Here is a 16,555-nt window from a genome sequence, read left to right on the forward strand (position 1 = left end):
AGAACATAAGAAAGGAGGAACACTGCAGGAGGCCTGCTGGCCCATACTAGGCAGGTCCTTTACAATTCATCCCACTAACAAAACATTTGCCCAACCCAATTTTCAATGCCACCCAAGAAATAAGCTCTGATGTGAAAGTCCCACTCAAATCCAACCCCTCCCACTCATGTATTTATCCAACCTAAATTTGAAACTACCCAAAGTCCCTGCCTCAATAACCCAACTAGGTAGACTGTTCCACTCATCAACTACCCTATTTCCAAACCAATACTTTCCTATGTCCTTTCTAAATCTAAACTTATCTAATTTAAATCCATTACTGCGGGTTCTCTCTTGGAGAGACATCCTTAAGACCTTATTAATATCCCCTTTATTAATACCTATCTTCCACTTATACACTTCGATCAGGTCTCCCCTCATTCTTCGTCTAACAAGTGAATGTAACTTAAGAGTCTTCAATCTTTCTTCATAAGGAAGATTTCTAATGCTAGGTATTAATTTAGTCATCCTACGCTGAATGTTTTCTAACGAATTTATGTCCATTTTGTAATACGGAGACCAGAACTGAGCTGCATAATCTAGGTGAGGCCTTACTAATGATGTATAAAGCTGCAGTATGACCTCTGGACTTCTTTTGCTTACACTTCTTGATATAAATCCCAGTAATCTATTTGCCTTATTACGTACGCTTAGGCATTGCTGTCTTGGTTTAAGGTTGCTGCTCACCATAACCCCCAAGTCCTTTTCGCAATCTGTATGGCTAAGTTCTACATCATTTAACTTATAAGTACTAGGGTTATGGGCACTCCCAAGCTTCAGAACCTTGCATTTATCTACATTGAACTGCATCTGCCACTTTTCTGACCAAGAATAGAGTTTGTTTAAATCCTCCTGAAGTTTCATAACATCTACATTTGAATCAATTATCCTACCTATCTTTGTGTCATCGGCGAATTTGCTCATATCACTAGTAATTCCCTCATCAAGATCATTGATATATATTATAAACAACAACTGGCCCAAGACTGATCCCTGTGGAACGCCACTTGTTACAGATCCCCACTCGGATTTAACCCCATTTATGGACACTCTCTGCTTCCTGTCAGTGAGCCATGACTCGATCCACGAGAGCACTTTTCCCCCAATGCCATGAGCTGCCACTTTCTTTAACAGTCTATGGTGCGGAACTCTATCAAAAGCCTTACTAAAATCTAAGTAAATAATATCAAATTCTTTATTGTGGTCAACAGCCTCAAAAGCTTTACTGAAGAAAGTTAATAAATTAGTTAGACAAGACCGGCCTCTTGTGAATCCATGCTGAGTATCATTAATCAAGCTATGCTTATCGAGATGGCTTCTTATAATCTCAGCTATAATTGACTCTAGTAATTTGCCTACAATTGAGGTCAGGCTTATTGGGCGGTAATTTGACGGTAACGACTTGTCCCCTGTTTTAAAAATAGGAGTTACATTAGCCATCTTCCACATATCAGACACTACACCTGTTTGAAGAGATAAATTAAAAATATTAGTTAATGGTTCACAGAGTTCCATTTTGCATTCCTTCAGAACCCTTGAAAAAACCTCATCAGGACCCGGCGACTTATTTTGCTTCAGTCTGTCTATCTGCTTCACAACCATCTCACTAGTGACTGTGATGTTACATAATTTATCTTCTTCTAGCCCACTGTAAAAATTAATTACTGGAATATTGTTAGTGTCTTCCTGTGTAAAAACTGAGAGAAAATAATTATTTAAAATCAAGCACATTTCATTCTCTTTGTCAGTAAGGTGCCCATAGTTATTTTTAAGGGGACCTATCTTATCTCTAACTTTTGTTCTATAGACCTGGAAAAAACTTTTTGGGTTATTTTTAGAATCCCTAGCAACTTTAATTTCATAGTCCCTTTTAGCTTTTCTTATCCCCTTTTTAATGTTCCTCTTAATGTCAATATACTGATTCATAAGATGACCCTCACCTCTTTTGATACGCCTATAAATTCCTTTCTTATACCCTAGTAGATATTTGAGCCTATTATTCATCCATTTTGGGTCATTTCTATTTGATCTAATTTCTTTATATGGGATAAACGCTCTTTGAGCAGCATGTATAGTGTTCAGAAAACTGTCATATTGATAGGTCTCTTCGTTACCCCAGTCAACATATGATAAGTGTTCTCTAAGCCCATCGTAATCTGCTAAGCGAAAATCTGGGACTGTTACTGAGTTATCGCTACTATTGCACTTCCATTCAATGCTAAATGTAATTGATTTGTGGTCGCTAGCACCCAGTTCCTCTGAAATTTCTAAATTATTAACAAGGGATTCATTGTTTGCCATAACTAAGTCAAGTAGGTTATTTCCCCTTGTAGGTTCTGTCACAAACTGCTTCAAAAAACAATCCTGAAATACTTCTAAGAAGTCGTATGATTCTAAATTCCCAGTCAAGAAATTCCAATCAACATGACTAAAGTTAAAGTCTCCTAGAATTACTACATTATCGTGCCTTGTGGCCTTAACAATTTCCTCCCATAGTAGTTTCCCTTGGTCCCTATCTAAGTTTGGTGGACGGTATATCACTCCTAAAATCAGTTTTTCATGCCCCTCTGAAAATTCTATCCAAACAGACTCTGTATGTGTTACTTCAGACTTAATACCCGTTTTTATGCAACAGTTCAAGCGATCTCGGACATACAATGCCACCCCACCCCCCCTCCCAATACTTCTATCTTCTTGGAACAATTTAAAACCCTGAATATGGCATTCCGCAGGCATGTCCCGACTTTTTGAATTAAACCACGTCTCAGTTAAGGCAAATACATCAATGTTACCTACACTAGCAACTAATCTCAACTCGTTCATCTTATTCCTAGCACTACGGCAATTAGCATAATAAACATTGAAAGACTCTCCTTTCTCTTTACCCTTCCTGCTCATTTCTATTTTTCTACTAAACCTATTACTGTCCTTATCACCCAAGGTCCCTGGCTTTTCAATATCTATCTCGTTCTTATTATTACTAGTTCCCCTAGAACTCTTAATATTACTACACTGGGACTTCACTGTTTTCCTGCCAAAACCCATACCACTAACTATTCCTAGTTTAAAGTCCTAACTGCTCCATCCACTGCAGTTGCCAGTGCTCCCACCCCACACCTAGATAAGTGAACCCCATCCCTAGCATACATGTCATTTCTGCCATAGAAGAGGTCCCAGTTGTCGATGAATGTTACCGCATTTTCCTTACAGTATTTATCCAGCCAGTAATTGACACCAATTTCCCTGGACAACCATTCATTTCCAACTCCCCTCCTTGGCAAAATACCACATATGAGAGGGTTCCCACCCTTACTTCTAATTATTTCTATTGCTGACCTATACCTGCTAATCAGGTCCTCACTCCTACGTCTGCCAACATCGTTGCCTCCAGCACTGAGACAGATAATAGGATTGCTCCCATTACCTCTCATGATGTCATCCAGACGGCTAACAATATCCTCCATCCCAGCCCCAGGAAAGCAAACTCTCTGTCTCCTACTCCTGTCCTTCAAGCAGAACGCCCTATCCATATACCTAACTTGGCTATCCCCAACAACAACAATATTCGTACCTTCCTTAATGTCTTTCGTCATGACGTTCCCAGTATTCGACTCACATTCGTCGGGTAGCACTGAGAATGTATTAGATGTTTCCACAACAGTTTCCACGGCAGTCTCTTTCTTCTTCATCGTTTCTACCTTTCCATTCGTCTTCTTGATCGTCAACTTCTTTCCCTGCTGTCCAGCCACTGACCAGTTTCCCTTCTTGACCTGAGGACTCAAAACAGGAGGACTACTCCGAATCTTTTTGTTTTCCTCGGTCAGTCGCCGAATTTCCATATTTGCCAACCTCAATAATAACCCTACTGTACACTTTTCCTGGTATACTCAATAAACTTATTCCTCTATAATTTTTACAATCTCTTTTGTCCCCCTTCCCTTTATATAAAGGGACTATACATGCTCTCCGCCAATCCCTAGGTACCTTCCCCTCTTTCATACATTTATTAAACAAAAGTACCAACCACTCCAACACTATATCCCCCCCTGCTTTTAACATTTCTGTCATGATCCCATCAGTTCCAGCTGCTTTACCCCCTTTCATTCTACGTAATGCCTCACGTACCTCCCCCACACTTACATTCTGCTCTTCTTCACTCCTAAAAGATGGTATACCTTCCTGGCCAGTGCATGAAATTACTGCCTCCCTTTCTTCCTCAACATTTAAAAGTTCCTCAAAATATTCTCACCATCTACGTAATACCTCCCTCTCCCCATCTACTAACTCCCCTACTCTGTTTTTTACTGACAAATCTATACGTTCCCTAGGCTTTCTTAACTTGTTTAACTCACTCCAAAATTTTTTCTTATTTTCATTAAAATTTCTTGACAGTGCCTCTCCCACTCGATCATCTACTCTCCTTTTGCACTCTCTCACCACTCTCTTCACCATTCTTTTACTCTCCATATACTCTGCTCTTCTTATAACACTTCTGCTTTGTAAAAACCTCTCATAAGCTAACTTTTTCTCTTTTATCACACCCTTTACTTCATCATTCCACCAATCACTCCTCTTTCCTCCTGCACCCACCCTCCTATAACCACAAACTTCTGCCCCACATTCTAATACTGCATTTTTAAAACTCATCCAACCCTCTTCAAGCCCCCCACAACTCATCTTTGCACTAGCCCACCTTTCTGCCAATAGTCGCTTATATCTCACCCGAACTTCCCCCTCCCTTAGTTTATACACTTTCACTTCCCTCCTACTTGTTGTTGCCACCTTCCTCTTGTCCCATCTACCTCTTACTCTAACTGTAGCTACAACTAAATAATGATCCGATATATCAGTTGCCCCTCTATAAACATGTACATCCTGGAGCCTAACCATTAACCTTTTATCCACCAATACATAATCTAACAAACTACTTTCATTACGTGCTACATCATACCTTGTATATTTATTTATCCTCTTTCATAAAATATGTATTACTTATTACCAAATCTTTTTCTACACATAGCTCAATTAAAGGCTCCCCATTTACATTTACCCCTGGCACCCCAATTTTACCTACTACTCCCTCCACAACATTTTTACCCAATTTAGCATTGAAATCCCCAACCACAAGTACTCTCACACTTGGTTCAAAACTCCCCACACATTCACTCAACATTTCCCAAAATCTCTCTCTCTCCACTACACTTCTCTCTTCTCCAGGTGCATATACACTTACTATAACCCACTTTTCACACCCAACCTTTATCTTACTCTACATAATCCTTGAATTAATACATTTATAGTCCCTCTTTTCCTGCCATATCTTATCCTTCAACATTATTGCTACTCCTTCTTTAGCTCTAACTCTATTTGAAACCCCTGACCTAATCCCATTTATTCCTCTCCACTGAAACTCTCCCACCCCCTTCAGCTTTGTTTCACTTATAGCCAGGACATCCAGCTTCTTCTCATTCATAACATCCACAATCATCTCTTTCTTATCATTTGCACAACATCCATGCACGTTCAGACTTCCCACTTTGACAATTTTCTTCTTCTTATTCTTTTTAGTAATCTATACAGGAAAAGGGGTTACTAGCTCATTGTCCCCGGCATTTTAGTTGACTTTTACAACACTCATGGCTTATGGAGGAAAGATTCTTATTCTACTTCCCCATGGATATAAAAGGAAAAGTAATGAGACCAAGAACTATTAAGATAAAACAAAAGAAAACTCAGATGAGTGTGTATAAATAAACGTGTATGTGTAGTGTGACCTAAGTGTAAGTAGAAGTAGCAAGACATATCTGTAATCTTGCATATTTATGAGACAGACAAAAAAAAACACCAGCAATCCTACCATCATGTAAAACAATTACAGGCTTTTGTTTTACATTCACTTGGCAGGACGGTAGTACCTCCCTGGGTGGTTGCTGTCTACTAAGCTACTACCTATATTATATTAAATTATTTTTTTTTTTATTATCACACGGGCCGATTACCACCAAGGCAGGGTGGCCCGAAAAAGAAAAACTTTCACCATCATTCACTCCATCACTGTCTTGCCAGAAGGGTGCTTTACACTACAGTTTTTAAACTGCAATATTAACACCCCTCCTTCAGAGTGCAGGCACTGTACTTCCCATCTCCAGGACTCAAGTCCGGCCTGCCGGTTTCCCTGAACCCCTTCATAAATGTTACTTTGCTCACACTCCAACAGCACGTCAAGTATTAAAAACTATTTGTCTCCATTCACTCCTATCAAACACACTCACGCATGCCTGCTGGAAGTCCAAGCCCCTTGCACACAAAACCTCCTTTACCCCCTCCCTCCAACCTTTCCTAGGCCGACCCCTATCCCACCTTCCTTCCACTACAGACTGATACACTCTTGAAGTCATTCTGTTTCACTCCATTCTCTCTACATGTCCGAACCACTTCAACAACCCTTCCTCAGCCCTCTGGACAACAGTTTTGGTAATCCCGCACCTCCTCCTAACTTCCAAACTACGAATTCTCTGCATTATATTCACACCACACATTGCCCTCAGACATGACATCTCCACTGCCTCCAGCCTTCTCCTCGCTGCAACATTCATCACCCATGCTTCACACCCATATAAGAGCATTGGTAAAACTATACTCTCATACATTCCCTTCTTTGCCTCCAAGGACAAAGTTCTTTGTCTCCACAGACTCCTAAGTGCACCACTCACCCTTTTCCCCTCATCAATTCTATGATTCACCTCATCTTTCATAGACCCATCCACTGACACGTCCACTCCAAAATATCTGAATACATTCACCTCCTCCATACTCTCTCCCTCCAATCTGATATCCAATCTTTCATCACCTAATCTTTTTGTTATCTTCATAACCTTACTCTTTCCTGTATTCACTTTTAATTTTCTTCTTTTGCATACCCTACCAAATTCATCCACCAATCTCTGCAACTTCTCTTCAGAATCTCCCAAGAGCACAGTGTCATCAGCAAAGAGCAACTGTGATGACTCCCACTTTATGTGTGATTCTTTATCTTTTAACTCCACGCCTCTTGCCAAGACCCTCGCATTTACTTCTCTTACAACCCCATCTATAAATATATTAAACAACCACGGTGACATCACACATCCTTGTCTAAGGCCTACTTTTACTGGGAAATAATTTCCCTCTTTCCTACATACTCTAACTTGAGCCTCACTATCCTTGTAAAAACTCTTCACTGCTTTCAGTAACCTACCTCCTATACCATACACCTGCAACATCTGCCACATTGCCCCCCTATCCACCCTGTCATAGGCCTTTTCCAAATCCATAAATGCCACAAAGACCTCTTTAGCCTTATCTAAATACTGTTCACTTATATGTTTCACTGTAAACACCTGGTCCACACACCCCCTACCTTTCCTAAAGCCTCCTTGTTCATCTGCTATCCTATTCTCCTTCTTACTCTTAATTCTTTCAATAATAACTCTACCATACACTTTACCAGGTATACTCAACAGACTTATCCCCCTATAATTTTTGCACTCTCTTTTGTCCCCTTTGCCTTTATACAAAGGAACTATGCATGCTCTCTGCCAATCCCTAGGTATCTTACCCTCATCCATACATTTATTAAATAATTGCACCAACCACTCCAAAACTATATCCCCGCCTGCTTTTAACATTTCTATCTTTATCCCATCAATCCCGGCTGCCTTACCCCCTTTCATTTTACCTACTGCCTCACGAACTTCCCCCACACTCACAACTGGCTCTTCCTCAGTCCTGCAAGATGTTATTCCTCTTTGCCCTATACATGAAATCACAGCTTCCCTATCTTCATCAACATTTAACAATTCCTCAAAATATTCCCTCCATCTTTCCAATACCTCTAACTCTCCTCTCCTATTTTTAACTGACAAATCCATTTGTTCTCTAGGCTTCCTTAACTTGTTAATCTCACTCCAAAACTTTTTCTTATTTTCAACAAAATTTGTTGATAACATCTCACCCACTCTCTCATTTGCTCTCTTTTTACATTGCTTCACCACTCTCTTAACCTCTCTCTTTTTCTCCATATACTCTTCCCTCCTTGCATCACTTCTACTTTGTAAAAACTTCTCATATGCTAACTTTTTCTCCCTTACTACTCTCTTTACATCATCATTCCACCAATCACTCCTCTTTCCTCCCGCACCCACTCTCCTGTAACCACAAACTTCTGCTAAACACTCTAACATTACATTTTTAAACCTACCCCATATCTCTTCGACCCCATTGCCTATGCTCTCACTAGCCCATCTATCCTCCAATAGCTGTTTATATCTTACCCTAACTGCCTCCTCTTTTAGTTTATAAACCTTCACCTCTCTCTTACCTGATGCTTCTATTCTCCTTGTATCCCATCTACCTTTTACTCTCAGTGTAGCTACAACTAGAAAGTGATCTGATATATCTGTGGCCCCTCTATAAACATGTACATCCTGAAGTCTACTCAACAGTCTTTTATCTACCAATACATAATCCAACAAACTACTGTCATTTCGCCCTACATCATATCTTGTATACTTATTTATCCTCTTTTTCTTAAAATATGTATTACCTATAACTAAACACCTTTCTATACAAAGTTCAATCAAAGGGCTCCCATTATCATTTACACCTGGCACCCCAAACTTACCTACCACACCCTCTCTAAAAGTTTCTCCTACTTTAGCATTCAGGTCCCCTACCACAATTACTCTCTCACTTGGTTCAAAGGCTCCTATACATTCACTTAACATCTCCCAAAATCTCTCTCTCTCCTCTACATTCCTCTCTTCTCCAGGTGCATACACGCTGATTATGACCCACTTTTCGCATCCAACCTTTACTTTAATCCACATAATTCTTGAATTTACACATTCATATTCTTTTCTCCTTCCATAACTGATCCTTCAACATTACTGCTACCCCTTCCTTTGCTCTAACTCTCTCGGATACTCCAGATTTAATCCCATTTATTCCCCCCACCGAAACTCCCCTACCCCCTTCAGCTTTGTTTCGCTTAGGGCCAGGACATCCAACTTTTCATTCATTATATTAAATGATATTATATTATATTATATTAAACAAAAACCATTTCTAGAGAGAACAAGGTGCACTCTATATCAGAATGAAGAATAAAAAGGCACAGTATTGTGACTGGAACAACATACAAATTACCTGCACATAGGAGTAAGAAACTTATGAACATTTCGGACCAAAACGTCGTCATAAGTTTCTATGTGCAAGTTATTTGTGTATATCAGAATGTTTTTATAGCTGAAAAATTCATTTCTGTCTGAAATTATCTGTTAATAACAGCTTAATCTCTACTTTGTAGTGATGACTTTCAGTTTTGGAGATACAATACTGAATACTGTACTGTACTGTACTGTATTATGATGTAACATATTAGGACCTGGAATTAATTATACCAACTTTCAATAATGCTAAATTAATCAGGTTTATTCTAGATGTTCATAATACAGTAATAAATATCAAAGACATCTTATAATAATCCCTAGAGCTAACAAACATTTGTAACTAATTATAATTTTATTACAGTATTACATTACTCAGCTTTGTAAATCATAGGCTTACTAACCTCTCTCTTTGTTCCATTGAGGAAAGATCTTTCAATTTTCTCTTTGACAGCATCTGTCCAGTAGAGCATCTCCTCTTTATAGTCAATAGCCAAGCCACTGGGCTGAGAGAGATCATCTCCAATGATTACCTTTTTAAAGGACCCTGCCATTGTGGAACGATAGATCTTGCCTGAAGTGCCAAACCTTCCCCAGTCAGTAAAATACATGTGCCTGTAGACATAATATATATATATACATCACTTAACCTGAAATACCTTCCAATATAGAGTTGGTGTTTTCATAATCATACAATGATTAACCGGATGATGGGGTCACATGAATGAGAGGGATTTTTTTTTATAATAATTTGATGGAACATATCACTAAGTATTTTCATGTCATACATCATTGTAGTTGATCCAAAAACAACTGAGAGAAAATAAATAAATGTGAAAATCTCTGCTAAACTACAGTACTGCAAATTATAACATCTGCATTTCTTGACCGAATTGTACCACAAGTGTAATAGAAAGATGTATGCAACACTTGGGACATTTTATGAGGAAACATTTAACCCACTGGATTAAAAAACCTTTCAATGGATAAAATATCCCAAGTGTTCCATATTTCACAGTTTCTCAGCATTGGCATCATGCACCATATACATATACTACACCTACAAAAAACAACCATATTCCAAAGATAAATGCATTTGATACAGTAACAGAAAAAATTTAGAGGTAGGGAGAAGTGCTAGATGAGGGCAGTGGATTACAACTAATGTTAAAATGTGCATGATGTGGTTGGCAGTCTCTATTTGTCTCTGCTGTGACACCTGTGTATATGTGTACTCACCTAGTTGTGGTTGCAGGGATTGAGTCACAGCTCCTGGCCCTGCCTCTTCAACTGGCTGCTACCCAGTCACTCTTCCTGCTCTGTGAGCTTTATCATACCTCTTGTTAAAGTTATGTATGGATCCTGCCTCCACTACATCACTACCCAGGCTATTCCACTTCCTGACAACTCTGTGACTGAAAAAATACTTCCTAACATCCCTGTGGTTCATCTGAGTCTTCAGATTCCAACTGTGACCCCTTGCTGCTGTGTCCCATCTCTGGAACATTCTGTCTCTGTCCACCTTTATACGTACCTCTTAGTATTTTATATGTCGTTATCATATCCTCCTAACTCTCCTATCTTCCAGTGTCATCAGGTCGATTTCCTTTAACCTCTTTTTGTAGGACATACCTCTTAGCTCCGGGACTAGTCTTGTTGCAAACCTCTGCACTTTCTCTAGTTTCCTTACATGCTTGGCTAGGTGAGGGTTCCAAACTGGCACTGCATATTCCAATATGGACCCAACGTACACAGTATACAGGGTCCTGAATGACTCCTTATTTAGATGTCGGAATGCTGTTCTTAGGTTTGCCAGGCGCCCGTATGCTGCAGCAGTTATTTGGTTGATGTGCGCCTCAGATATACCTGGTGTTATACACACACCAAGATCCTTTTCCTTGAGTGAGGTTTGTAGGCTCTGGCCCCCCTAGACTGCACTCCGTCTGTGGTCTTCTTTGCCCATCCCCAATCTTCATGACTTTGCACTTGGTGGGGTTGAACCCCAGGAGCCAGTTTCTGAACCAGGCCTGCAGTCTGTCCAGATCCCTCTGTGGTTCTGCCTGGTCTTCGTCTGATTGAATTCTTCTCATCAACTTCACATCATCTGCAAACAGGGACACTTCAGAGTCTATTCCTTCCGTCATGTCATTCACAAATACAGTGGACCCTTGGCTAACGATATTAATCCGTTCCAGAGAGCTCATCGTTAGACAAAATTATTGTTAGCCGAATTAATTTTCCCCATAACAAATAATGGAAATCCAATTAATCCGTTCCAGACAGCCAAAAGTATTAAAAAAAAAAAAAATTTTCATGAAATATACAATTCCCTACAAAGAAAACAATGAGACATGCACAATAACTATATAAGTAAATGTTAAAATGACACTTACCTGTATTGAAGAGTACTGATGAGTGATGAGACACTGTTTTTCTTGAACACTCTGGGATTTTCAGAGTGATACATGAGTAAAGGCTTCACTTTGCAACCCCCACTAGCATTACAACAAAACAAGAAAGTTAGCCTGTCTTTCACATGTTTGTGTCCTGGGAGTGCCTTTTCCTCCTGAGTAATGTAGGTCCTGTTTGGCATTTTCTTCCAGAACAAGGCTTATCACACTGTGTATGCCACTACGATTCTTAAATCTCTCACACCAACCTTTGTTGGCCTTAAATTCACCAATATGAGCACTAGTTCCTGGCATTTTTTCCTGTTCACCTGGGTGTTAGTCGACTGGTGTGGGTCGCATCCTGGGGAACAAGATTAAGGACCCTAATGAAAATAAGTTAAACAGTCCTTGATGATTCACTGACTTTCTTGGGTTATCCTGGGTGGCTAACCTTCTGGGGTTAATTGTTTCTCGGTAATTGTTTCTCGTTAAGCCATACCAATAACAGTCTCTCCACATCTTTGAGTAGTACAGCTGACGGTGGTGCAGCAACAGCTGACCGTGGTACGATAGTATTTTGATAGTATTTCTCACCCTTTTTACCCCAAGGTTGGCACTAGAAGCTTTCTTTGGGGCCAAGGTGGCTTATTTAGCAGTTACAAGCACTTAAAACAATGGAATAATACAAAATGTATCAAATGTATGCATGGAACCGGCCACCCTGGCTTGTCAACAATGACGGCAGGGCAGCTGAGGCGCTCAGGCTGAACGGACAGGTTCGGAACGAATCATGTTGGTCGAGTTTTTCATCATTGGCCAGGCCAAAATTTTTACGCTCAAACGCTTCGTTGGGCGGATTTATCATTAGACAATGTTTTCGTTAGCTGAGGGTCCACTGTACCAGAAACAGCACTGGTCCTAGGACTGATCCCTGTGGCACCCTGCTCGTTACTGATGCCCACTCTGACGCCTCGCCACGTACTATGACTCAATGTTGTCTTCCTGACAGGTATTCCATGATCCACTGCAGTGCCTTCCCTGTTATCCCTGCCCGGCCCTCCAGCTTCCGCACTAATCTTGTGTGGAACTGTGTCAAACGCCTTCTTACAGTCCAAGAAAATGCGATCTACCCATCCCTCTCTCTCTTGTCTTACTGCCATCACCCTGTCAGAGAACTTCGATAGATGTGTTGAAGATAGTTGTTAGTGACACACAAAGCACCTCTGCTCCCTCTCTCAGGACCCATGGAGAGATGTTATCTGGCCCTATCGCCTTTGAGGTATCTAGCTCGCTTAACAGCCTCTTCACTTCTTCCTCAGTTGTATGTATTGTGTCCAACCAACACTTGATGGTGTACTCCACCTCTGCATTTCTGTAGGCCCTTCTGTCTCCTCTATGAACACTTCTTTGAATCTCTTGTTGAGCTCCTCACATCATGGTCTTTTTTGTGACATCCCCTTCTTCCTACCTCAGCCTGATTACCTGGTCCTTGACTTGTTTTCCTCCTGATGTGGCTGTATAACAGTTTTGGGTCAGATTTGACTTTTGATGCTATGTCATTCTCATATTGCCTTTGGGCCTCCCATCTTACCTGTGCATATTCATTTCTGGCTCTACAACTGGTCCTTATTCTCCTGGGTCCTTTGCCTTCTATACTCGTTCCATTCCCTAGCACATTTGGTTTTGGCCTCCCTGCACCTTTGGGTGAACCACGGGCTCAACCTGGCTTTTTCATTATTCCTGTTACCCTTGGGTACAAACCTCTACTCAGTTTCCTTGCATATTGTTGTAACACATTCCATCATCTCGTCTACTGACTTCCCTGCCAGTTCTCTGTCTCACTGAACCCCATTCAGGAAGTTCTCCATGCTCGCATAGTCCCCTTTCTTGAAGTCTGGCTTCATTCGTCCAGCCCTTTCTGCTTCCCCCTCCACTTGTAACTTTACTATGCATTCGAAGCTTAAAACCACATGATCACTGGCCCCCAGGGGTCTTTCATATGTGATGTCCTCAATATCTGCACTATTCAAGGTGACTACTAGGTCTAGTCTCACTGGTTCATCCTCTCCTCTCTCTCTGGTAGTGTCCCTTATGTGTTAGTACATGAGGTTTTCCAGTACCACCTCCATCATCTTAGCCCTCCATGTTTCTTAGCCCCCATGTGAATCCAAGTTCTCCAAGTCGATTTCCTTGTAGTTGAAGTCACCCATGATCAGTAGCTTTGCCCTGCTCGCATGAGCCCTTCTAACCACTTCAGCCAGTGTGTCAACCATCGCTCTATTACTCTCATCATACACATGCCTTGGCCTCCTCCTGTTCTGTGGTAGGTTATACATCACAGGAATTACCACCTTGGGACCTCCAGACTGAAGCGTTAGTGCAATGTAATGTCTTGCTTCTCCTCTGTCTCCTCTCTCCAGCTCATCAAAATCCCATTGGTTTGTGATCAGCAGTGCCATTCCTCCACCCCCTCTGTTCCCTCTGTCTTTCCTCAGGATCTGATATCCCATTGGAAAGATGGCATCTGTTATCATCCCTGCGAGCTTGGTTTCTGTGAGGGCTATGATGTCCGGTGATGCCTCTTTGATTCTTTCATGCCACTCCTCCCACTTATTTGTTACTCCATCAGCACTGGTGTACCATACCTTCAGTTTCCTCTCTAGCACTGTGTTTTGGGAGGTCTGTGAAGGTGGGGGACTTGGCAGTGTACTGTGGGATTCTACAGCATAGTGTGGGGTGGGGGCTGTGAGTTTGGACTGTGGTCTGTGTTGGGATAGTGCAATTGGTTGTGAGGTTCTGGGGGTGGTTCTGTGTGTGCTTGCTCTTGTTGTTCTGCCCTGCTCTGGTTGTCCTCTGCTGATTCTGTCTTTGTCTCTCCTCCTAGCTCCTTTTGCTTTTGTGTCCTCTCCCTCAGCTGCTATCGTTCTGTTTTTGTTCTATCTCGGTCTAGGAACACTCTCTGGTATGCTGCCGAATCCTTCAACCATGGTTTCTCTTGGAGGTTCCTGTTCCGCATTGTTTCTGTCCTGAAAATCAGCTTGATCGGTCATTTTCTTCCCCTCAGACATTTCCTCTTCACCTATTTCTTTGATGATGTTCTCAATCTCCTGTCTTTCTGCCTGCCATCTTTCAGTGTGTGTCCTTCCCTCACTCCTGAAGCCCATGAATAAACACTGACTTCACCCTCTTCTCCTCCCATTGCCTTTCCCTCTGTGTCACTGGGTCCTATCTATACATGGCCATTTTCTCCCTTATTTTCTCCTCTAGCTCTTGGTGGCATGGTCGTGTCTCTGCATATGACCTGTCCCCCTCACCACCTGCACCCAGTTGCTCTCCCCTTTCATTCCTTGGCCCTGCTTGGTGGGCTGATAGGGCTGATAGGACCTTAGTGTAAGTTATGTCTCCTTCCTTCCCGTTGGGCCACTCGTTCCATAGGGGAGTACCAGCTTCAGTTGCTGTGCCTCCTTTGGTCAATACCCCTGTAGCTCGCTTCAGCCTATTTACCTCATATTCTAGGACCCTTATCCTGACTACTGCAGCTTCGAATTGGGACTCCCAATGTTTCTTCTCCTCCTCCAACCTCTTTTCCAATTTCACAGAAAGCTCTGTCTCCATTTTTGCAGCAAGCTCTCCTAGTTTTCTCTTCCACTCTTGTTCCATCCTTTTGTATTGCTCCTCCATCCATTCTTCCATACCTGAACCAATCCCCTCTGATCCCTGGGGCCTTTGAGTCCTCCTCTGAGTTACCTTTTTTTTTTTTAAGAGGGAAAAGGAGGGGGAAAGGAAGGAAGGAAAATGAGAAGGGAGCAGGGGGGGATGGGAGGAGAGAGGGAGAGAAAAGGGAGAAGTAGAGGGGAGAGAGAGAGACAGAGAGAAAGAGAGAGGCAGAGAGAAAGAGAGAGGAGAGAGAGAGGGGGGAGAGGGAGTGGAGAGAAGGAGAGAGGTAGGGAGAGGAGAGGGAGAGAGGAGAAAGAGAAAGAGAGAGAGAGAAAGAAAGAGAGAGAGAGAAAGAGAGAGAGAGAGAGAGAGAGAGAGAGAGAGAGAGAGAGAGAGAGAGAGAGAGAGAGAGAGAGAGAGAGAGAGAGAGAGAGAGAGAGAGAGAGAGAGAGAGAGAGAGAGAGAGAGAGAGAGAGAGAGAGAGAGGGAGAGAGAGAGAGAGAGAGAGAGAGAGAGAGAGAGAGAGAGAGAGAGAGAGAGAGAGAGAGAGAGAGAGAGGGAGAGAGAGAGTGAGAGAGAGAGGGAGAGAGAGACAGAGAGAGAGAGAGAGAGAGCGAGAGAGAGAGAGAGAGAGGGGAGAGGGAGAGAGAGGAGAGAGAGGGGAGAGAGGGAGAGGGAGAGGAGAGGGAGAGAGGGAGAGGAGAGAGGAGAGGGAGGGAGAGAGAGGGAGAGAGAGGAAGAGAGAGGGAGGGAGAGGGAGAGAGAGGGAGAGAGAAGAAGAGAGAGGGAGGGAGAGGGAGAGAGGGAGAGAGGGTGAAGACGTGTCACAGTGTGCTCCACAAACTTTCTTAATATTACTTAAATACGAGGGTTGGTGTGGATAAAAACTGTTCAGTGACGTAGTACTACTTACAACACATTAGTACAAGTAAGAACCTCCTCCACTGAAGTGAATATAAGCAATATCAGTGATATTAAGTGTGGTATGGTGAATGAAGGCATGGTGTGAGGGGACAGCGGCAGGCCTTAGGAGTGACTTCACTATTGCCTTCAGAGTGAGCGTCTAATATTATATGTGTTTTGTGCTATGTACTAGCATCTGGTGCTTTATAACAACGTGGCTGGTACAATGCAACGCAGTGATTTGTGTAACATCTTCCTTTAGTGGAAAAGTGGATAGCATAAACAGTGTTTATTAAGTGATAGTGAGAAGGCAACACTTCCAGCTAGTCGGCCCACTGCCGCCCGCCCTCACTACCCACC

The 16,555-nt window shown here is 42.0% G+C and overlaps 1 protein-coding gene across 2 annotated transcripts in view; it reads right to left on the reverse strand.

Annotated features, from left to right (window-relative positions):
* Positions 1-16,555, reverse strand: part of mgl (low-density lipoprotein receptor-related protein megalin) — a 611,193-nt gene that overhangs the window by 247,931 nt on the left and 346,707 nt on the right. For both annotated transcript variants that reach the window (XM_070084278.1, XM_070084279.1), the window contains exon 34: positions 9,650-9,860. In XM_070084278.1, the coding sequence (XP_069940379.1) occupies positions 9,650-9,860 (211 nt within the window). The remainder of the gene's footprint in view (positions 1-9,649; positions 9,861-16,555) is intronic.

Source organism: Cherax quadricarinatus, chromosome 12 (assembly GCF_038502225.1).
Source record: "Cherax quadricarinatus isolate ZL_2023a chromosome 12, ASM3850222v1, whole genome shotgun sequence".
NCBI classification, from domain to species: Eukaryota; Metazoa; Arthropoda; class Malacostraca; order Decapoda; family Parastacidae; genus Cherax; species Cherax quadricarinatus.